The 23,250-nt window shown below is 41.5% G+C and overlaps 1 protein-coding gene across 1 annotated transcript in view; it reads left to right on the top strand.

Moving 5' to 3' along the window:
* The window catches only part of TRPC5 (transient receptor potential cation channel subfamily C member 5), a 78,751-nt gene that overhangs the window by 39,701 nt on the left and 15,800 nt on the right, over nt 1-23,250 (top strand). The window contains exons 5-8 of the mRNA XM_050901694.1: nt 6,365-6,701; nt 9,919-10,058; nt 14,087-14,409; nt 18,945-19,140. Coding sequence (XP_050757651.1) covers nt 6,365-6,701; nt 9,919-10,058; nt 14,087-14,409; nt 18,945-19,140 — 996 coding nt within the window. The remainder of the gene's footprint in view (nt 1-6,364; nt 6,702-9,918; nt 10,059-14,086; nt 14,410-18,944; nt 19,141-23,250) is intronic.

The following is a 23,250-nucleotide window of genomic DNA, read 5'->3' as shown; positions in this document are numbered from 1 at the left end:
GAACTGCTGCTCCCAGCCCTGCCTGGCCACACTGTGCTTGCCAGCACTGGGGGCAGACGTGTGTCTCCAGAGACATCTCCCTTCAATCTGCCAGAGAGAGGTGCAAGGCGGTACCTCTGCAGGATGGGACAGGGCTTTCTACTGAGTGGAGAATGGCGATGGCATTTATCCTTTTCATGATAGAATTGAATTCACAGGAAATCTACATTCTTTACAGATACAGCTAAAAGATATACTTATGCTACTACATCAGACACTGCAGTTGCTTGATTGTCACACAGACTGCAAAATCTAGCTCAGTTCATGTGAAAATCTGCCTTTCCAAAGCCAAAATAGCTTTAATTGTAGAGGGGCAGCAGCTTATAATACCCCCAAACACAGTAACCTTGCAGGTATTCAGCTGCCGTGTTTTAGATGCTGTGAGATACAGTGCTGTTGGTGAGATCTAACCTATTGAAATGAGTGTCAGACAGGGGAACTAAAGTTAATTTCATGGCTCCCATGCCACATTTGGCTCTCAGTGGTAACCTCATTGGGAGCTGATGTAGCTGGCTGATAGAAGAACTCAGTCCTGCTTATTAACACAGGGCTCTGCAGTTACAAATTAGTGCTTATTCATCTATGAAAAGCATTCACTATCACCATCCGCAGCAAGGGTACAGAAAAGAACTCCAACAAACTCCAAACAGAAGAGCCTGTTGGCAGCCGTCACGATAATCAGAATAAATGCAGAGAGATACTGTGCTCAGCCCCTGTGATGTCTATCAGGGAGCTATTTCAGTTGCTCCCTGAGGCATTCACATCTCAGCCCATCTGTGTCTGATCCTAAATTACTTATAACTGTGAGAGATAAGGGATTTCCCCATAGATAAGGGGAGGGGGGGTGGAACATAATTTCTGTGTTTGATATTTATATTAATGGCACAGCATGCAGAAAGGATTAAATTCCTGAGAAGTAGAATTTAGGTGACATAAAAATATCAGTAAAGATTAGATATTAAGAAAAAGACACTCCATCCAGCAGCTGCTTTTTTCCCTTAAAAATTTTCCCCTTGGTAGAAGATCAGGTGACAATGAGTATGATGAACATTGAAAATGAAATTCTCTAATAGCACAGTCCAGCTGCAAGCCAAATGTTACACAAAGACCCTGGCAAGACTGAAAGAAGAAAGAGAGAACATAAAAGACTTTGTATTGCAGTAGTCTCTGCCCTCAAAGTGCTTCCCAATCATGATTGAAGTTGCTGATCTCACTTCTTGGAAAGGCAAAGATACTTATCCTCATTTTCAGAAGCCAGGACACTGAGCATCTTGCCCGCTGGTGACACAGTGGCGTCCTCACAAGAAGGTACTCTGAGTTGCATCTGATCTCCTAGTCATTAAGTGAACTGTATCTTCAGCCAGGGACAGGTTCTGCTCAACAGGTAATGGAGAAGGAGCTTGCTCTTTGGATTACTGTCGTGATTTAACCCCAGCCAGCAACTAAGCACCACGCAGCCGCTTCCCCCTCCCTGCTCCCAGAGGGATGGGGAGGAGGATCGGAAAAAAAGGTAAAACTCGTGGGTTGAGATAAGAACAGTTTAGTAACTAAAGTAAAATAAAATATACTACTACTACTAATAGTATGATAATAATGATAATTGTAATGAAAAGGAATATAACAAAAAAAAGAGAAATAAAACCCAAGAAAAGACAAGTGATGCACAATGCAATTGCTCACCACCCGCTGACTGATGCCTGAGCAGTGATCCGCCCCTCCTGGCCAACTCCCCCCAGTTTATATACTGGGCATGATGTTCCATAGTATGGAATATCCCTTTGGCTAGTTCAGGTCAGCTGCCCCGGCTATGCTCCCTCCCAGCTTCTTGCACACCTGCTTGCTGGCAGAGCATGGGAAACTGAAAAATCCTTAACTGAGATAAGCACTACTTAGCAACAACTAAAACATCAGCGTGTTATCAACGTTATTCTCACACTAAATCCAAAACACAGCACTGCACCAGCTACTAAGAAGAAAATTAACTCTATCCCAGCCGAAACCAAGACAATTACCTACCCCAGAAATGCATCTACAGGTGGGGACAATCCTGGACAATGTTATGCCAGCACTACCACAGGCTTCCTAGTATTGAATGTTTAGTTCATCCATTAGCTGAACTGAGTATAAATGCCACCTTTTGGAAGCATTTCTTTTCATTAATGCAGCTGTCAGAACATTCTCCATCATGTCTGTGGGATGATGTCTTGTGCTGCCATTTGTAATAGAGATTGGAGGCTCCTATAATGCAGCAGTGCTTGAAAAAAATGCTGGATACTGTGCTTGTTATGTATTGGAGAAATACACTGTTCGCAAGTCATATGCTCATCTTCTTAAACAAACAGAGAGCTTCTGGTACAGTACATCTGCCTCTGATTCTGGACCATCTACAAAACTGGGACAATGTGCCATTTTTTAAATGATCACAATCTCTCCTTTTTATTGTGCAGAAACTTTAACTGATACCAAATCCTGTCACATACGGTATGTTCATGTGAAATGATTGAAGACTATGATATAGAGAGGCGCTATTTCTATCTATGGCAAACGAAAGGCTTTGCAAAAAGGTGAAAAAACATATTTGGGACTCTACTTACGTGGAAATTGAACTTGTACTCAGGAAAGGCCTTGGCATAAGTAGTGCTGGAGAAGTCAGCTTGCTTTTCTGGATCTCAGTTCTGTCTATTTGCAAAGTAGAAATAAGATTGTTTCCTTAACTTTATGAAGAAACTTGAAATTATGGATGATAACAAAAGTTCCATGATATTATTCGTTTCAGGTTACTTCACACGTAAAAGGGCTAAAGCTGAGCTTTTTCATGTTTTTATATTTTACGTGCATTGATTTAGCAGTATGAATCCTAGACAATCTTTAATGAGTTGAGCATTCAATGGTTTAGTCTAGTCAATGAATTTGATGGTTTAGGCAAGGTAACAACACCTAGAAGCAAAGATGAGGCTGACATTCACAGGACTACTTAGGGAAATAGCTAGTTTCTGTATTCTTTCACACTAACACAAAGTTACTGAAAAACAATTGGTTCTTTAGGCAGCACACCAAGGGCTTAGTTGACTACTTCATTATAATTCAGAATTTCAGTGTTTCTGCACACTGGAAATTTTGTTTTTCAGCCAGTTGTAGTCCTTGCACTACTTGAGATCTAAGCTGCAGTATTTACTGATTTTAAATCTGTGATTAGTAAGTTGGACTAATACGAATTAGTAAAAGCCTACATTGGTAAGTGCTTAGCCTCACCTTTAATAAAGACAGCATTTGATGGTTTGTGACATTAGGGAGAGTTTCTTTCTGTGGTGTGCTTAAATTTCCCTAAGACCATTTTCAGTGAGGTTGGAATGGGCTTGATTGGAAAATTTAATGGCTTTTTCTGTTTCCATTCCCTTTTGCCAAGCTGGTCTTTAAAGCTGCTCTTTCATGATGTGTGAATTTCTCTCCATTTGAAGAACTAACATCAGATACAACACAGAAAGCAGATTTTAGAAATGAGCTATTAGGCAGAGAAGAGGCACTTTTAAGATGCTTGCAAGTTGCACAGCAACCAGAGGAACATATAGTCATTTGATTTCTCAAATGACTCTGACTTTGACTCAAGGGAAAAACAGTTTTATTCTCCCCTTAGAGCTTTCTATCATATGTGATAAAGAGAAAATGTGTTTATACATTTTCCCCCTCAAAAAAAAAAAAGAAAGAAGTTGTACCTCATCTCAGAGAACCAGCAGCATCTATTACCATGTAAATTACCGCAGAACACATCTGGTCACAGCTCCTGTTTGTGATCTTAAATGAGAAAATATAGCAGTGTAACCTTCCATTTCTTCTAGCTTTTAGACATAACGCACTGACCCTTCTGAAATCATAGATTAAAAACCAACCAACTAAACAACAATCGATGCTTGATGGTTTTTCAGTTTCTGTAGAATTGTTTCTTTCATCACCGTACCCAGACTTGGAATTTTACAATAACATTTTCTGATCGTTACAGGCAACAGGTCTTGGCTTTTTCTGGAGATCATCATGATATCAACTATTGTCCAGTTTCTGCTGCACGCATGTGTAGGTTGACTTCAAATAAAATGCGTTTCTGATTTTCTTTTCTGATGCCCTCTGCAGCACGGTGTCACTTGTATGTTAGATGCAGCAGTCATGTTTATTATAGTAATAACACAAACATCCAGCTTCATAAATGCCAGATATTCCTCTTGGAGATCTTATTTTCAATACTACTTTTGGTCAGTCCGTATATTTGAATTACCCAGTCCAAAAACGGTCTGACTCTGACATAAACAGCTTGTTGTAACATATAAAATATATTCACAAAATCTAAAAATACCTACAGAAATTAATGACTTTATCAGACTGAGCAACTAATTTTTCCTTTCGCTTGACCTTGGTTTAGTCATTTTGAACATGGCAGTGATAGTGCTCTGCTTGTGTAGAGCGTTCCGAGAACTGCGCACAAAAAGTCCTCCCAATTTTGGGCAGTTTTGGCGGTGAACAAATATTTGAAAGATATGGGTGTGTGCTAAAGCTTTTATTAAGAAATTGTCTCTTTCACACCAAATCTGATCTCCTGGTGACTAAGACCTACAGGAAGTCCTAGGTATCTTTAGACGTGATGAGAAGAGCCTTGTAACTGTCTCATAAACGCACACGTGATGGCTGATTCAGTATTAGCCTAGGCCATGTCTACACTGAGTGCAGTAGTGTCTACATAGGGGCTTCTTCCAGGGTCGAAAAATCATACCAATTTGGGGTGGCAAAACAGTAAGACTCTTGTATTCAGAAGCCGGTCCCTTTGCTACCGTGGCATAGTCCTTCCAAGAGCTGGTTTAAATTGCAGTGGTGAAAGAGTGCTTTGCCTGATAAAATCTTCCCTGAGGGGGAGGAAGAGCTTGGTGGCACTACATCCTCCCAGAGATCCCTTTTAAATACAGACGAGCCAAGTGTAATAAACAGTACTGTCATCTTCAGGTTACTCACTGCTTTGAGTCTCCTTTATAAGAGGTCTCTTCTCCTTGATAAATGCTGCTAGTACTATTGTGTCCATTGGAAGTGTGATTCTTTCTGATATAGCTGTGCCTGATCATAGATGTAGTTATATTGCTACAGGAGTATGTTTATCAATAACTGTATCCATGCTAGGACAGTTTTTCTGATTTAATTACAGCAAAGTTAGTACAACAAGCATACTCAGAACAATAGTTGAGATTTTCTTTTGAACTTGCAGAGCCCAGTGAGAAATCTGAATTTAGTAGATCAGAAGTATAACTTCATTAAGATGGATTAGAAATCAAATGCGTAAATTAAAACACAGTTGTCTTGGTCTTGCAGACATCTCTAATTAGCTATGGGTCTGAAAAGTTTTGAAAACCATGGGGCTGTCCAGATATAATCAGGAACATAAAGTCTTCTGGCATAGACCAGAAATATCGTGGCTTGAGTTTGAAATTCCAAAGGCTGTTAGGTATTAGAACAGTCTGAAGTAGTTGCAACCTAAGCATGTCTGGTATGGAGTCACTGAGATGCAATAAATCACCATCATAACGCTATTTTTTACAGAGTGAAAGTAAACTTTCAAGTGTCACTTTTGGTACAGTGATCAAAGATTTCTTTTTGCCTCTGCTTAATCTCTTTCATTTTACAACTGCTCTCTTCCTTACTAGCGAGGCACGTTTACAAATGTGCTGTCCTGCTTCCCAACAGATGTCACCTGGCTGAACTTTACATTACTGCATGCTGTCTCATGCCCAGCCCATCCCACACACACATATGCTGGCCTCCTTGCACAAAACCACGTGCAGCACCTCATACACTTCTGGAGACATTCTCTCTCCCTCTCCCCCCCCCCTCTCTCACACACACACTCTCTCAGAGCTTTACACCTTTTCCCTCCTGTCTCATCTTTTAGTCACTTCTTAAAGATGCCGACAGTGATTTGTTTGAGGCAGGCGAAACCTGAAACATTCTAAAAAGAAACATGCCAAAAGAGAAACACATGGGAAGAGAAAAAGCTCGTAGTAATTTTCATTGTGTCACTTTTGCATGTGGCTTCATGTGTGGTCAGTGACTGATCTACATAAGGATGCTTCAAATAGAAAAAAACTCATAGAAGAAATCTTAAATCCTGTGTAGAAAAAGAAGAGCGAAATCTGTCTCCTTTCTTCTCTCTGTCTCCAAAATATGCTTTTCCACTCCATAGCCAGCCCCAAACTTAATATGAGGGTCTGTGTGGGCTCTAACACATACGTGAGGGGGAGTGCACATGAAGTACCAGTCGGTAATAATCTTTCTTTTTTTTTCTCCTCCTCAGTTTGTTGCTCAGCCAAACTGCCAGCAGCTACTAGCAACACTTTGGTATGACGGTTTTCCAGGATGGAGGCGGAAACACTGGGCAGTAAAACTCTTGACCTGTGTCACCATTGGACTGCTATTTCCCGTGCTATCCGTGGCATATCTGATTGCACCGAAGAGCAGGCTGGGACTGTTCATTAAAAAGCCATTTATAAAGTTTATCTGCCACACCGGCTCTTACCTAACCTTCCTCTTCATGCTCCTGCTGGCATCACAGCACATCGTCAGGACTGACCTTCACATGCAGGGACCACCTCCCACCATCGTGGAGTGGATGATCCTGCCCTGGGTTCTAGGTAAATCAGAAACACAAAAACGCCTGAGCCACAGTCGCCTGACTCGCACCCATGGCAACTGTGTGGAGACTCATTCCCGATCTCAGCATCATCAGCATGTAAAGAGATTTGGCAGCCAGCTTCGGTAACTGCATAAAACAGCTGGGCTCCTTCTGGAACAACAGATCCTGTTGGCCTAGGGCTCTTCTGCTGTTCATATTGCCATCTGACATGCCTTTAGACATGACCCTGAGTAAACCGCAGCAGATGCAGTCTCTCCCTGCTTCCCCCATGCTCTGTGCAAGGAACGGGTTAGGAATTAGCTTCTGGGTCACGCTAGGAACAAATAGTGTCACTTCTCCTGCTGGCTTAGTTCTGCTGGCTGGTACATGGCAGAAGGCAGCACCGAGAGCCTGTCTCTGCTTTTGCCTTCTCACTGATCTGCTCCCGGAGCCAGGACGCAGGTACCAGGCCTGTTTATTCCTGGGCTCCCAGACTCCCAAATAGCCTACGGGAAGGCAGAAAAGGGAAGATAAATCTCACTCTGCCGTATGCCTCTGTGCTGATAAACACTGACCAAATCAATATCGAGCGCTCTAATATAAGCAGGAGAAGAAGACAGTATTTATTATCAGAAGGTTAAACATGAGGCTTTTATTCCGGTCTGGCTTGGGCAACCAGAGCTGTGAGGAAAAGGAGGTGTCCGTGTTCCTGAGGGCAGGATGTACGGGTGAGGTAGTGAGACGGGATGGGAGAAAGCGGATAAAGCCAGTGAGGGAGAAGAGCAGAGAAGCATAGTAGGATGTATTTTTGATGAGAGAGAAGTATTTACCCTTTCAAACTGAGCTTCAACGCAACAGCAAGTGAAAACCTGTGGACTCCATTAGAAGCATGATGTCTCCTCTAATTAAGCTCCCATGTCCCTTGCTGTGCCATTAACATGTAGCACCACTGTGAGCTGGGATGTTACTAGGAGGCCTGCTCATGGGCAATGGTTTCCACACCTTTATAGCTCTCCTCCAGTGCCTCTGTCCGTACAGCCCAGGTCAGTTCAGTGCAAAACCCCAGAGGTCAGGTAACAGTGAATTGTGACTGTCTAGTAGGCATCAGTGGCCTGGAAAGCCACGCTGATGCTTTCTGAGGACACCTCTCACAAACTTCAATCTCTGGAGCTCTTCTTACAGCTCCTCGATGCTTCTCACAGGTCCACCTCTGCACAAAATTGCTGATGGAAAACAAGGAAAGAAAGTAAGAGTTGCAAACATGTTCACAAATCACTTTCCATCGTGACTCAGGGCACTTTGCTCCTTGCATAGCTCTACCACAACTTACAAATGGTAACTCAAGCCTCATTATCTTATTAAACTGATTTATGGCATTGAAATGCATGTGTTGGTAGAAACTTCAGAATAAGCTGAGAAGGTTAAATGTCTTTTCTGAGCTTAGGTGATCTCTTCACTTTATCCTTAACTACATGGTTAAAATTGAGGGAAATGGTAGGCATTTCAGCAAAATTGATTTTGCTGATGAAAGAAGGATAATCCATTACAAAAACCCTTTCAAAATCACCTCTTACAGCTGTCTGCTCTTCTTTTTGAGTTCTTTTGTTTCGGATAAATAGGGATATTGTAGGACTGTTTATTAAATGGAGAAACTAGAACAGTTTCACCAGATTAAAGGTTATTATTTAAGAAATATTTTCCACTATAAAAGGAGAGAGAGAACAGGCACACACAGCATTGCTGTAACTATAGTAACCAGCAATGATAACTCACTATAAATACAGTGTATGAGTTCTTCAACAGGCTCCTCTCCATTGATTTATTTTATGGTTTTGTGTGCATGCAAAGATTTGGAGGCAGCTGTAATAAAATTACCTTATTGGCCTTGACATTATGCTTGCCTGACCATTGACCTGCTGGCTGGCAGCTGAAGAGCTAAGATTGATGTTTGGATGTTCGCTGCAGTTCATTTCAACATCATCTGCTCTTCAGATTGAACTTTCAGGTCCTAGAACTTGAGTTGCAAGTAGCGTTTCAGTGACCACTGCAGTATCCTGTGGTTAGGTATGGATAACACTTTGGGTAACTATATTGGTAATGCACCTGCAGGTGTATTTTGTTGGGTTTTTTTCTTTTCACATATGTTTCAGGTCTTCATTCAAGGATAATGTTGTAAACTTGGTAATTCAAAATATCTGGGGGCTCTAAAGACATTCTCAGAAGCATGTAGGTGATGAAGGAGCCTAGCTGCCATTTGCTTTTTAATGGGACTTAGGCTCTCAAAAATACTTCAACAGTTCTACAATAAAGGACTTAGGCTCTCAAAAATACTTAAACAGTTCTACAATAAAGGACTTACAAGTTACTTAAAATTAGAATTGTATGCCAGGTGAGTTTAACAGTCTGGTAACGAACTTCAGAAGCTGCCCCTCACCCCTCCAGCTGCAAGGAGGTATAGTGAAGGTTAGCAAGTGCCAAAAATTATTACCAGAAGGCATTTCAGAGTTGAGATGATGGGCTCTGGCTGTATCCTCGGGAGCAAATATTCACGTCGCAAAACCCATAGCCATATTTGACGTTAGGTGAGTCATTGCTGAGAGATGCGATGCCAGGCTGCAGTGCCCTTTTTCATGCTGAGTCCTACCTTTTTTCACAAATAGTCCCTGTTGGCTTTTTGTGCAGCAAGATGCATAAATACAGTGACTGAGCGTAGAGAATGAATTCACTTCTTCATTCTTTGGTGTGATATTTCCAGGTCAGGAAGGAAATGTACTGGCACACAGAAGCTGGTACTAGTGTTGCATGTTCTGCAGAGAAAGTCAGAAAAAATCAGTACTGTCCAACTGAGCAATGAATTACAGTTTCTATGAGAGCAGACATTCTATTAGAAACTATACCAAATACAGTTTCTTAAATAGTTTATTCAAGTAGAACAAATTTTATCTGAGCCAATCTGCTCATACTAGTTATAATTAACATATGTTTCAAGCAGTCTCCTTGTGTGTATATCTGGAGCCCTGGATAGGAAACCTAGGTGTTTTTCATATCTCTCTAGACTACGTTCCCCCCAGAGTTGTAAAATGTCTCATCAGCAGCAGTATTATACTTTGTAGAAGACAGGAGGGATGAGACATTTTTTCCAAGCTGTTAATTTAGAATTGTCTTTGATTATATACATGGTGCTTTAATGGCAAATAATACCTCGTCATGACAATGAACTGTCTTTCTTTCTACAGGCTTTATCTGGGGAGAAATCAAGGAAATGTGGGATGGTGGATTCAATGAGTACGTACATGACTGGTGGAATCTGATGGATTTTGCAATGAACTCCCTCTATCTTGCAACTATCTCCCTTAAAATTGTTGCCTACGTCAAGGTACAGTAACTTCGGAGAGAGAATTTGTAACTTGCTTGTGAGAACTGTAGTACACAGGGTGGAAACTGTCAAAATCAAAATTACAGATCAAAGAGAATAGCGGCTTTTCAAGCAGTCCAGTTTTGAAAACTGACCTGGAAAGCTTATTAATTTGTTTGGAGAATGATCGTCCTTCTCATCCTGACTCTTTGATTAAGACTTAAGTAGATTGTTTGGGCATTGGGTAGAAGTTTCCCCACTTGCTGTCCGTTTTGGAGCTACTCAGTTGCCAAAGATACATTTTGTTTTCCATACTGACACTGGACCTCTTTCAACAATGCTAGACATAGTGAAAACATGATTTTTAAATAAAACAGTAAAGGAAAAACAAGAATAGGGTTATCTGAAAACATCTACAGCCAAGATTTATAATCTGTAGTCCCACAGATCTGTAGATTACTAATGAGAAGTTTGTGAAAAGTCTACTAAGAAAAGCAAGCCTGCTAGTAGGCGGCTTCCATTTGATATAAAGAAGTTAACTTATTCTCTTCAATATACGGTTTTAAGCTATAGGCAAGGAAATGACAAAGGAGCATGCTGGAGCTTTAACACCATGTAGATTCTTCCCTGTCATGTTCCATTTATGGCGAGAAAGCACATCAGAGCTCATCCTCAAAAGCATCTTGCGCATTTATAAAAGTCTGATGCTCCAAGTTAGCATATGCAGATGTTTTGAAGCCAGAGGATGGCCTGAAGCACTTTCCTTCTGTCTCTCTTTTTCGAAGACACAGACAAGACACAAATGGCCTCCTGCAAACTTCCTTATGCAATCGCTGTCTTTGACTTCAGTTGGAGCTGCGTGCTTGGCCTGATTCTTTTCTTGGTATGAATCAGCAGTAACTTCACTACAGTTAGTGTAATTACACAGGTGTAAATCAAGTAACTGGAGTTTGCTCCTTGGCCACTTACGCGCTTTGTAGTTTTGCTGTGCTACTGTGTTGGTTTTGCCCTGATAGAAGGGTACTACTTGTTTTAGCTCAGCTCCTAATAACCAGGACAAGCACTTCCCCAAAGCAACCTTGTTTAGTCCCGCCTAAGCATGTATGCAGGCAGAGAGGAAAAGAGGAGAAAATTTCATTGACTCCAAAATGGCAAGGCTTTTATAAAAAACTCTTTAGCAAGTAGTCCTGCTATGGGGCCTTTTTAAAGTCCAGAAGGCTACATAGTGGTGAGTTAGTTTTTCAAAGGGAAAAGCTTTAAGATAGTTGCTGCTCCCTGAAGAGGCAGCTCTGTAACAGCATCAAAGCAGGAACAGATTACATCTTTTTTCTCCCAGCATTCAGAACCAGTGAGGAAATTACAGTATTGAAAGGTTGGTCTTTAAACTGTGAGCAATACAAAAAAATGCTGGAAATCGTAAGATTCACGAACAAATCTTAAAATGTTAACAATCTCGTTCTTTCTCTTTCTCACACACAAATTATAGAAGAGCTGTGCATCCACAGATTTATACAGTCACATACTGAGGTTTAAACTCATAGCCAAACCACACGTACAAAGGAAGTACAGCTTTGTTTATATATTCTATAAGAACTACAGAAACTTAGAGGCTAACTACAAAGACCTATATGCCAGTGCACAAAAGAATGCTTACAGGAATATATCTGTTTGAGTACAGATCAGACCCAGTTGGATTAAACCTGGCTGATCTAAGGTCTGCTCCTGACGAGGACCAATGTCAGACAATTCTGAGAGGTGCATAAAATCTTATATAGGAGTAGTTCCGAAACAGCATGCTCACGGAAGTTCTCTTCTGACCTGTGTCACTTAGAGGTTGCAGTATGCTCTGAAACATGAGGATTTATAACGTTGATAATGCCTTCAAAACCTTTTGCAACATGACTTGTAAAGGTTTTTGTTATTTATAGAACAGCCTCGAGCTGGAAAAGGCTGGTATATATGCCAATATACCATATTCTAACACTTCTTAGAACTTCAAAGGATTACATGGACATCTAGCTTTCTGCCAAATACCAGAAAAATAAATTGCATACTGACACTAATGTTTTCCATCCTTGTTTTTACATGGAGACTTTTTTTTCTTGATTTGACTGGTTCCAAGACCTGGCTCTAGTATTGTCCAATACCAATGAAATCTTCAGGCTAATTATAGGGGAAAAAAACTTTCTTATTCAATTTTCATTTGCTGCATTGAATTATCATGTAATGAGGAAGGGTAAATGTGACTGCCTGGTGTAACTTATTTGTACTATTCTGTATATATCTCTGCTGTGTTTAATCTTCTGATGCCTAACCCAAACAACTCCAGCCTTCCCAGATACCCAGCTTCATTAGCTACCTCTGAAATCTTCTGTTTCTCTTTTACCTATGATGCAAGGCTGCTCTGAAGAGACTACTGTTTTCCAAGCAAGGATATACTATCAGTTTAAAAAGGGCCAAAATATGACCCTAACAAGTTGCTTTAAAAATAGATGTGAGATGAAGAAGACCTTTTCACACACCTTTACATGCAGTCTGTGCTAAACCTTAGCAGAGAGCCCCTGGGCTGCTGTATCCAGCCAGCATGCAGCGGAGAATTGCGAACAACTGTGCAAATCGGCTCTCTAGGTAGGGGAGGCTTTCCGATCACAACCGTCTGCCCTCGCTGCTGGATATTGGCAAAAAGTTAACATGTCTGCCTGTTTGTAAACATTTTAAGACCCATCTTCAAATCAAGTTAATAGACTCAGGCCATGATGTTCATGTAATAAAGAACAGTTTGGAAATGTCAGAAGCAATCAGAAGTCATGCTGAAATGCCTTTGTATCATGTCTCAGCTCTTTCATACAGAGGAATAGTTTGAAATATCAACTTGCTTTTAGCTGTGTCCTGGAAAAAATTGTGAGCTCGTGTATTGGACCTTCAGATTTAAATAGAAAGTCCCTGCAAACTCATCTGTCAGTATGATATTGATACCATTTCCTTTTAAAAGGTACAAAAATTATTTTAGGAGTCCTAAACACGCTGGCTACACTATTAGCTATATTATTCTAAGTACATTTTTGCCTTTTTATACATGTTAGATGAGCAGAGACAAATGTTAAAAGGACAATTATTCCTTGATGTTAAAATGTCTTTGACTCCATTCTGTTGTGCCAGTGTGGTTAAGCCAGAGTATTTACATTTATACAACCAGCTCTTTTGTGTTACCTATTTGGATCTGGCTGCACTTTGCTCAGAAAATGCTTCTGTTTTTACAGTTACATTACGAACCAAGTTAATGTTATAATTGATTCACTCAAATGTATCCAGTGTTTCAGCTGTAATTATGACCTCTGCTTTAGCAAGTCTCCTAAAATTGCCATGACAAATTAACTAATAAGAAAATTAATATGAAGAAAGCATTTTGGTTCTGGGCTGTTGGCACTGAGTTACTAGGGAAGGAAAGCATCCACTTCTTACGCTCAATAGTTCATTGCTTTCCTTCTTCCCTCCCTCCTCCCTCCCTCACGTTCTTCCTGGACTGTGCAGTATTTTGAATGTGCAGTCATATTTAGGAGGAAAAAGAGAAAAAGGTAATTGGAAATTTCTGACCTGAACCTGCTACAGGGCAGTCTGAACCCCTTTAAATGTTGAAAGAGGAGATTGTGTATGAACCCATGGACCTGAAGAACCCACAAACAGTGAACTCAAAATTCAAAAGGCCTGTTTTCTAAATTTAGGCTGAGAACAGTCAACATACCAGAAGCCTCTAAAGAAAAGCTGGTCCCACAACTATCCGTATCAGGGGGTCATAATCCAGTAGGGGGAGTTCATAAGAAGGCATCATTAAACCTAAGTCTCTGCCCTGATCAAGTCAGCTTCAGTTCTGAATCCCGAATGTTAGTCTGACAGTAGCTGAGACTTGAGATTTAAAAAGTCCTTCTTGTGTCTCCAGTACCTGGTTAGTATTTACATGTGAAGCATTAGTATTAGCAGGTGTGACTTTTTGAGTTATCTCAGAGTAATTACAACATAATTCACTTTTATACCCTTGTTATTTCTTTCAGTATAACGGTTCTCGTCCAAGGGAGGAATGGGAAATGTGGCATCCGACTCTCATTGCAGAAGCCCTCTTTGCAATATCCAACATTTTAAGTTCCTTGCGTCTCATATCCCTGTTTACAGCAAATTCACACCTGGGACCCTTGCAGATTTCTCTGGGACGCATGCTGCTAGACATCCTTAAATTCCTTTTTATCTACTGTCTGGTGCTTCTGGCTTTTGCCAATGGACTGAACCAGCTTTATTTTTATTATGAGACCAGTGCCTCGGAGGAACCCAACAACTGCAAGGGGATCCGATGTGAGAAACAGAACAATGCCTTCTCCACGTAAGATGTCGTTTCCTTTCTGTTTTTAAGGTTGACTTCCACTGTCCCCTTTCTTAGCTGCCTTTGCCTGTTGTCTGTCACTGCACTGGAAGTGCCTTTATTTATTCATTCACAAATATCAGGTGAGCTGGTTGACTGTGCAGGAAAGGTGTGAGTTAACTGGGGCAGGCATTCTGCTGAGCTTTGCTGTCAGAAAGACTCTTAGGTCTGGAAGTGGGAGGCAATCGTTTTAGTTCTGGACCAAAGAATCTCCCTACATGATCCTGCAACTTAAATTTTATTCTGGCTAAGTACAATTTCAGTATATTTGAGAAAGCAAGTGTCCTTTTGCCATAATAATTGTTTTGTCTGATTCCGGAGGAAAGGAGGGGAATCTAAACAAAATGTAGAAAACAAGGGATAAACCTATGAAAAAAGGGTATTAATAAATAATGTGATACAGCAACAACAACAATCTCACTTAGGCCATTTTTATGCATACTTGATGTTGCAGGCTTCTCTGATTTCCTTGCAGTGGGGTGAGACCAAAATCCCAGCAAAATCCTTTTTGCTGGAAATGCTGGTACTTTACTGAGATGTTGGCATGGAAATTGCTGTGATGACAGCTGGCAGGGTTGAAAGAGATAGCACATGCTGAAAAATAACATGAATTGTCTTTCTGATGTATTTGTTTTAATTACTAATAGTGGAAATAATTATAATAATCAGCCCCCACCCAATTGTTCTTGCTGCTTGCACAGTACTTAAAACACAATGGGAAGAGAAATAAATAAAGCACGGTCTAGAAAAAGGCCTACGCCCTGCAAACAAGCAAAACAAAACTGTTGTCCACCACGTTATGCTAAATTAAATAAAACTTGTCGTAATGCCCAATAATTCTCCACCCTTCCTCAGCTGAAGGCTTGAGGTTAAGAAAGGATTGGTGACATATTTGCATTGTTAACAAAAGCAGATGATGGCTGAGGCCACATGACTAGGTTGGAAGAGGAAAAGCTCCAACGTTGTCCTGCGGGCTCCCTCCTTAAAAAAGTGGAGGATTTTCATGGGATAGAGTCCAGCCTTACAAGAGCATCATGACCTGGTAGACCAGCTGTGCCGCCATTTTCCACTGCAGAGCAGGAACACCATAGGCTTGATTAATTTTCTCATTAAACCCATCTATATCTGGAGGAAGTGAATGGAACTGCACTGTGCTAATGAAAAACAGAATTAAAGACTTCAGTCTTTTTTTTAATTGCTTCGCATGCTCCAGAAATGTGTTGTGCTGCTCTTGCAAAGGAATTAAATAACAAATACTATTCCTTGATCTACGTCCATATTGATGCAGCAGCCAGAGGGAGAAAAGTTTGGCAAGCACAATGTTTGTTAAGTGGCAGCTTGTAGCTCATGAAGGGTCAAAACCACAAAGTTCAGGACTAGAGCCTGCCTTTCCCTGGAGCTACGGTGAACAGATTTATTCAGTTTTGCATTCTGGTTTGGACCTGTCTGCATTGCAAACCAGTTGTTTTACAGATTTCACTGTCAGCGGGTTAGTGGAGAAAACAACAGCAGGATTTGACTAAAGAAAAAGAGTGTTGGGTCAGCAGGAAAAAAAAAAAGATCCTCAAGTCTGTAAGAAGGTGTAATATCTTGGGAACTAGAAATGATACAGAACACTTAACAGAAAGTGTGCAGATCAGCTTAAATACAGACCACAATTTCTCCCACCCTAACATTCAGTTTAAACCCCCTGCCAAGGAGAATGTAGCACAGAAAGGAAATTGAGGGGGCTCAGCCTTTATGGCAGAGGTTTGTTTAAAACAAAATCGCAGTGGGAGAGGATCCATTAGGACTGAGGTCTCCTGGCAGGGGACAGAATGCTCTGCAGTTACTTTTTGTTTGAGACTTGCTTAAGAAATTTATTTAACATGTTCTTAAAAGTTTAAATAGTCGTTATTAACACCCCCAGTACAAGCTGACATTTGGCCCTTGAGCAGATGCACAGCATGGGTGACTGGCTAAGAACGAGCAACCTACAAAACGGAAAATTATGTTGTTGGGCTGGGGAGAGCAAGCATGGCTGGAGTGAATTCAAGTCAGAGCTGGTGTTACCTCAAGTTTGCTCGTAGTCCATCCCTAATGAAAGAATAAATGTAAAAAGCTTTCAATCAGTACCCTTTGATTCCTACCAGCATTTCTAGGCAGTCGCACAATAAGATCTAATTTTGTAAGGGAAGGAAAAGCAGGACGCCACTCGTGTTTGTACAGCTTGTTTAAAATGTGACACCTATTTACTGGTGCATTATTTCCTATTACTCCCAAAGGATGGGTTTAATATTTTCTTGGTGAGGAAATTTTCTGCATCGCAAACACAGATCATGGAAAAGTAATATTCCTTTGTGACAGCAAGGAGGTGAAGTCATGAATAATTTAAGGTTTTATGCTTTGGCCTCACCATCCCTTAGAAAGCACAGTGTCTACTGCTTAGGCAGACAATTTGAAAATATGTTTATCGCTGTGATTCTGGGCAACTGAAGGAGGGAGAAGAGAGAGAGGAAGAGGAGGAAGGGGTGGAGGAAGTCACACCTTACTGCCCACTGTGTCATTCTCACTGGAGGGTCACACTGATCGCTGGGGCCATTTCTCCAGGGACTGCGGGAAGTCAGGAGGGTTCCTGTGGCAGAGGGGGGCACTTGCTTTCTCTAAGCTGCTGTGGAGAGTGGTGGAGCTTTGAGATTTCTCCTGTTTGCTTAAGATCCAAAATATACTCGGCAGGAGAGGATAGTCCCTCAATCACAATTTCAAAAATTCTTTTTTTAAAGCTGCTTCTCTGAAGTAGTGTGAGCCCGACCTGAAACACTTACTGTGAAAAAGAGATTGTGGTTCTGGCCTGTCATTAAACACTGAGGAAAGAGTAACTAAGCCTTACTTGTACGCAAAGTTGCAGAAACCAGTTGCTGTCTTTTTCAAGGAGGACTACAAGTCCACATGTAAATATATTGGCCTTAGTCTGGGCCCAAATTATACTCCTGGTTAATACTGTGAATTCAGAGCAATGCAGTGATCACTTCTAAGACTGATTTCAGTTTCATAACAGGAACCTCTGTCTCCCCTGAGCCTACAGCCTAATCAGTACTTTTACTGCTAATAGTTAAAATAAGTTAAAAGATAGCTAACACTCCACCATTTTTAGTAGAGAAATGCTTAGCATTCTTTGGTTAATCCTTATTTTACCACCTCACTTATTTAATAAATCTAACAAACAGCCTGACTTTTGGGAGAAAGGATTTTTGCTTTAAAGAGTCTTTATAATTTTGGCCAGTGAAAAATGTAAGATACGTCCACAAAATATAAAGAAACTAAATCCCCATATAAAGCATGGGGGTACATGTGGAACAGATGCCCGGAGAAGCTGGGAGAACAGATCCCTGGTACGTCAAGTAAAGTATCTGAATTATTTGTATTGATTTTTCTAGTAGGAACATTTGAAAATATCTACTGACCTCAGGCCAAAATGGAAACTCTTAAACAGGCATATAAATGTCATTTTTTGATGATATAAATGCCATATTTTGGAAAGCCAAAACAAAGATGCCCAAATAGAGCAATTATTTAGATTGCTGATTATGTCTTTGACGTGATTGCGAAAGGTCACTTGTCTCTGGCTGAAGCAAATAGAGACCTGGGATGATCTCATCAGCTGTAAAGCATGGTGAGGTCAGGTCTAGTTCATCTATGGAAGGAAGACTTCAAAAGAAGAAAACCTCTCGAGCTGAATTAATGTGATGACTCCCTTTCATCTGAGTCATTACTGATCAGTTGTTGCAGCATGCTGTTGAGGGCACTGCACTGGGGTGGGTGGGAGCTGCTGCGCAAACAGGCCATAGCGACCAGCATTTTTGGCCACGTGCATTGCTAACAACAGACGGGGTCTTAGCACACTGGCCTGGTTCACTTGCAGCCAAAGTAATTGCAAGCTCTCCGCCTATATTAGAGCAAAAGGTGCAAGTGGACGTGATTTCTCGTGTCTCGTACCTCATGGTGCCTTGTTGTTGTGCGCTATTTAACTACTACGGTCATGCTGTACTTGGGGATGGGTTCCATGAACATTTAGTCTGCAGACACGTTAATGATGCAGGCACTGATTAAACAGGAGAGTTTATATGTATAGATAACAGCAGTATCACAGCATAGTAATTTTAATTAGAGGGAATATATTGTGGCTGTTCTTTGCATGTGTGTAGAGTGGGAAGGGGAACCTTGGGTTCCTTCAGGGCAGTTAGGCTTGCTGCATCTCACAAGGATGTGGACAGGGCTCTCAGACAGGTAGTAAATGTTGATGTGACACAACTCTCATGTGCATTGGCCAATGGGTCACTGTGGCTGGAGTGCAGACTGCCTCCCGGGGAGAATAAATGACTGTACTGAGCAGCCGCTCTGTGGTGTCCCAGGCTCCCAATGTCTATGTGTTCCCCACCTGAACACTGCCTGAATCAGGCATTGTTTTCCATTCCCCAGAGTCAGGTAGCCAAGTAAAAATCTGGTTTTATTTGCAGACTTTTCGAGACCCTCCAGTCACTCTTCTGGTCTGTGTTCGGTCTGCTGAATCTCTACGTCACCAACGTGAAAGCCAGACATGAGTTCACAGAATTTGTTGGGGCCACTATGTTTGGGACCTACAATGTCATCTCCCTTGTTGTGCTGCTGAACATGCTCATAGCCATGATGAACAACTCCTACCAGCTCATTGCCGTAAGTTATCTCATTCTCTCTTTGCTTTTATTTTTCTCCGTATGCCTCATCTGTTTGGCTTATAGCAAGTGTGTATCTTAGGGGATGCTGGAGACTGCTGCCTCCAGTTTTTGACAGCAGATAGTTGGGATTTCTACTCACTAGCCTGAATCATGCTCGTGGAGGAGGTTTTGCTCTGTTTGTAATGCTTCTTAGCTGGAAAAGGCTTATCAGCTGTGATCTGCCCTTGTCTTCTCCTGTAGAGTAACCTCACTAATCACATTGTCATTAGCAGCTGATTTACTTTGTAGCAGAGAGGTTATATACAGGGAAGCCTTCCCACTGCTTCTTGATGTTTGGTTTTAACTTGGGGCGTGGGGTGGGTGTCGTATATTTTTTTTTCCCTCTCTCCTATTACTGTTTTCTCATTTGAAACCGTGTGTATCAGGAGCCCAGTCCTGTAATTTCTTATTCCACAGTCTTCCCACTGAAATGAGATCATTTCCATCTGTAACACTGGTCAGTCTCCTGGCAGCTGACTCTGTAGACCCATAATCTCAGATTCCTGAGTAACCTCAGTGCAGCATGGATCCCAGCTGAGGCAGCTCAGGGCTGCCAGTTGGCTGTAGAACCCGTTTCAAACTTAACTTTATCTTCATTTGAATGTTCAAAACTGGTCTTTCTGCTGTAATCTCATTCTGTGTACCTAAAAGCCAATCTGTACATTGATGATTAAATTTGTCAACAGATTGAAAACTAAAGCAGCATGGCTCTGCATTTTAAGGCTCTTCAGGTAAACTACACAGAAACAGTATGGAGGGAAGCTAAATCTTGTGTGCACAGTACTTAAGGTAAACCAGTGGGCACTTAACTTTCCAGTTCTGACACCTCACATGATAGGTTTAGAGATAGTGAGGTCATGAAGCGTTACATCATCTGTGAACAGAAACAGGAGTTAGGAAAGTCATTTGTGTCCTCAGCTGGTCACTCAGAAGTACAGGCAGAGTAGAGACTTCCTTCTCTGTTTTGGATGACTCTTGGATTTACTCTAGAAGATAGAGGATAAAACAGAAAAAAAGAACCAGCACCAGCTCTCTTACTATTTCCATTCCCAACTTCCTGGACAAATCTCTGGGGAAATGTATGGGTGAGCTCCTTTCCTGGCTAAAGCACACAGAGGAGAGTATTGAGCTGTCTGCTTGAACAGGTTCCACAACTGCTGTTGATCATCTGCTGATTCAAGTGGCTCCTAAATTTAGTTATCTAGTCAAAACAAGCACAGACCCAGTCAAATTGGTGATACTTTTGGACATCTGATCTTTATCACATTAAAAAGTATGAGAAAAACTGGACCATTGACCTTCCAAACGAACAGAAAAGCAGCTTATCACAAAGACATCTGCTTTATCAGTCTGTTTCAATGCTGTAAGTGCTTTCTCTTTGTTCAGTGCTACTCCTCACATTCCAGGGAGACTGGAATGAGGGGCAGAAAACAAAGATACTCTCCTTGGCCATTTTCTCCCATTCCCCTTCCTTTATTGTCATCAAATAGGCTTGTAACTGACACAAAGCCCAAACCTAAGACTGGCGTAAGAATAGCAGTATTTGCTATTCACTGGGATACAAACCACTCATCATTCTTTTCCCTGAATAATTTGAGCGATGCAATGACCAATGACACATTACAGACAATCCGACATGACTTAGAGAGACCCATCGTAACAATTAACTGAAGTGAATGGTCCAGAGCCGACTGTTGTATTAATGTTTTTGTATATGGAGCAGTTGGGAACAGTGAATTGCTGCATCAGAAAGTATGCTTGTGAGAGACCTGAGGGTAAAGGACTGAACTCATCAGATAACCTAGGCGTAACACGCAATTCAGCGTGCAGCGTGAGCCCCCTACTCAGAAGAACGATAGTGAAAATGCTACAGGGTACTTTGTCACTTAAGCTGTCATATTGCAATTGCTGCTGAGAGCAGTGACATTTCTTGGGAAGGCAAGAGGCAGTCACTTCCAGCCTCTTCTCGTGCAGTGCATGCAGCTTATTTTTTGAAGCTAATATTTCTGCATGCTCACAGCATTCTCTCAGGGACAAGTTTTCTTCATGCGTCTTCTAAGGGCAAACATCAATTAATCTTTTTCCTGAAGAAAACAACTCATTAGTAAATGTTGAGCTTTAGAACTGTGGGTCATTTTTTAACCTCCTGTAATCAGGTCTACCCCTTTCTGAATCACAGTAGACTGGTTGCTAGACCGGGCATTTCTTCCTCCTGGTATTTATATTACATTGAATATACATGGAATGACAGCATTCCAGGGAGGGAGGAGGGGAAAGGACCAAGAAGGCCTTGGAGTGGGGTGGAGGTCATCTTCTCAAATACATCAGTAGGAAATCTTGTGCCATGTACAGGACTCTGCAGAGAAATAAAATGAGCTAGACATCAGGGGTGAGAGTGCACCTCTGCTTGTTGATTTCCCTGCAGTGGAGTGGTCAGGACATCTTAATTAATTCCGCTTGTTAATGAGCCAGTGGCACTGCTGCAATGCAAACAGTCTTTCTCCCCTCCTTTCTTCCAGGGACAAATACATTAATGCATTTGTAGCAGTTATTCTTCAGGTTAGCTTTTCTCCATTGTCTCATATATACATGAATTTCTGCTGTGAGGTTAGAGAAAAGAGAATCTAAGCTGCTCTTTCTTCGCTCTTCGTTGTGTCTCCCCAGTATGGGGGTTAGGGATTGGTAGTTAATTAAGCACTGTAGGCACACAGCATGAAACCACAGGGTTATCTGTGGAAGACAGAGCAAGGCAAGCAAAGAGTAAAACCTCCACGCAGCTTTGAGTGATTCCTGACTCACAGAAGGAAGAATTTTTCTGCCATAATTTTGTTGGGTTTTTACTAAGCTATTTCAGACTTCAATAAATATATTTTTCTAGGGGTACCCTGAAGCAGTTTCAATATTGATTTTTTTCATACAGCCCATTTTTCTCTTTTGCCAAACCACTGTCAAGAGCTGGTTATGGGAGACACTATGTTTCACTGACAAAGCAAACAAAATCCAAATGCACACCAAAATTTCCGTACGCTTGCACTGTTTCAATATGTGAAGGTCAGAATGTTCTATACAAGCAGCACAGAATGCAACTGGATGTTACGCACTGCCGGCTCCCTCATCTCAATACCTTCCCAGACGTGACAGAAATACCATCACCTGATGAATAGAAGAGGAATATGTCACGATGACAAGAGGAAGGACAATGGAACTTATCTGAGAGTAGCCAGGTGGCTCCATCATTCGTAAGTGGCAGAAAATAAGAGAGTGGGAAATGAGGACGCTTTATGTGATAGGCTGTTTCTCATAGGATTGCCGCTTGGCTGCATCTGAAGTTATACAATCCTTCTGCCAGTTTGTAATTTTTTCAAAACAATGTGATAGTGGGTGTTACTGGGGGTCCTAGGGTGCAGGTGCATTTTGGCCTTTCTAGTGCCCTAAGGCGCAGGTCCATTTTGCAGGGAATTAGCGATCTACGCACGTTTTCTGAAAGCATGTTCCTTATGGACACATCCGTGATATTCTGGGAAGTCATGCAGGAATTAGTCACTGGAACTGTACCAACAGTTCTGACTCTGCAGCCGCAAGAGCAATGGGAAGCAAGATGGATGGAAGAACGGCAACTAAGACCCATGTGCAGGAGGAAAACCATAGGGCTGTGAACTCGTAATCTGAGTTCCAGGTGAGTTAGAGCGATAAGTGGTGCACAACAGCACTGCAGCACTAGGCATTCCACTGACATATTAAGGAGAGATGGGAGCACTTGCAGCTTTCAGATGTTTCAGGCAAGTACGATGATGCTTAACACCTCAGGGATAGCGTCACACCAAAGTAGGTCTGAGAAAAATTACCTCTAACTACTGTGCGTGAAAGTGAAGGTGTTACAGCTTCAGGTGTGTAATACATGGTGTACGTGTGACGGTGGAATAATGACCTCAGTCTAGCAGTATGTATTAAGTTACAAAATTGTTTTGTATATTGTGTTTTGTATCCTCCTGTTGCTTTGTATGTCTATTATTTCAAGCTAGTTCATCTCAGACAGCTGTTACTGCAAAAGACACCTGCATGTTTAATT

This window comes from Gymnogyps californianus, chromosome 9 (assembly GCF_018139145.2).
Source record: "Gymnogyps californianus isolate 813 chromosome 9, ASM1813914v2, whole genome shotgun sequence".
NCBI classification, from domain to species: Eukaryota; Metazoa; Chordata; class Aves; order Accipitriformes; family Cathartidae; genus Gymnogyps; species Gymnogyps californianus.
This window is presented reverse-complemented; position numbering and strand designations above follow the sequence as displayed.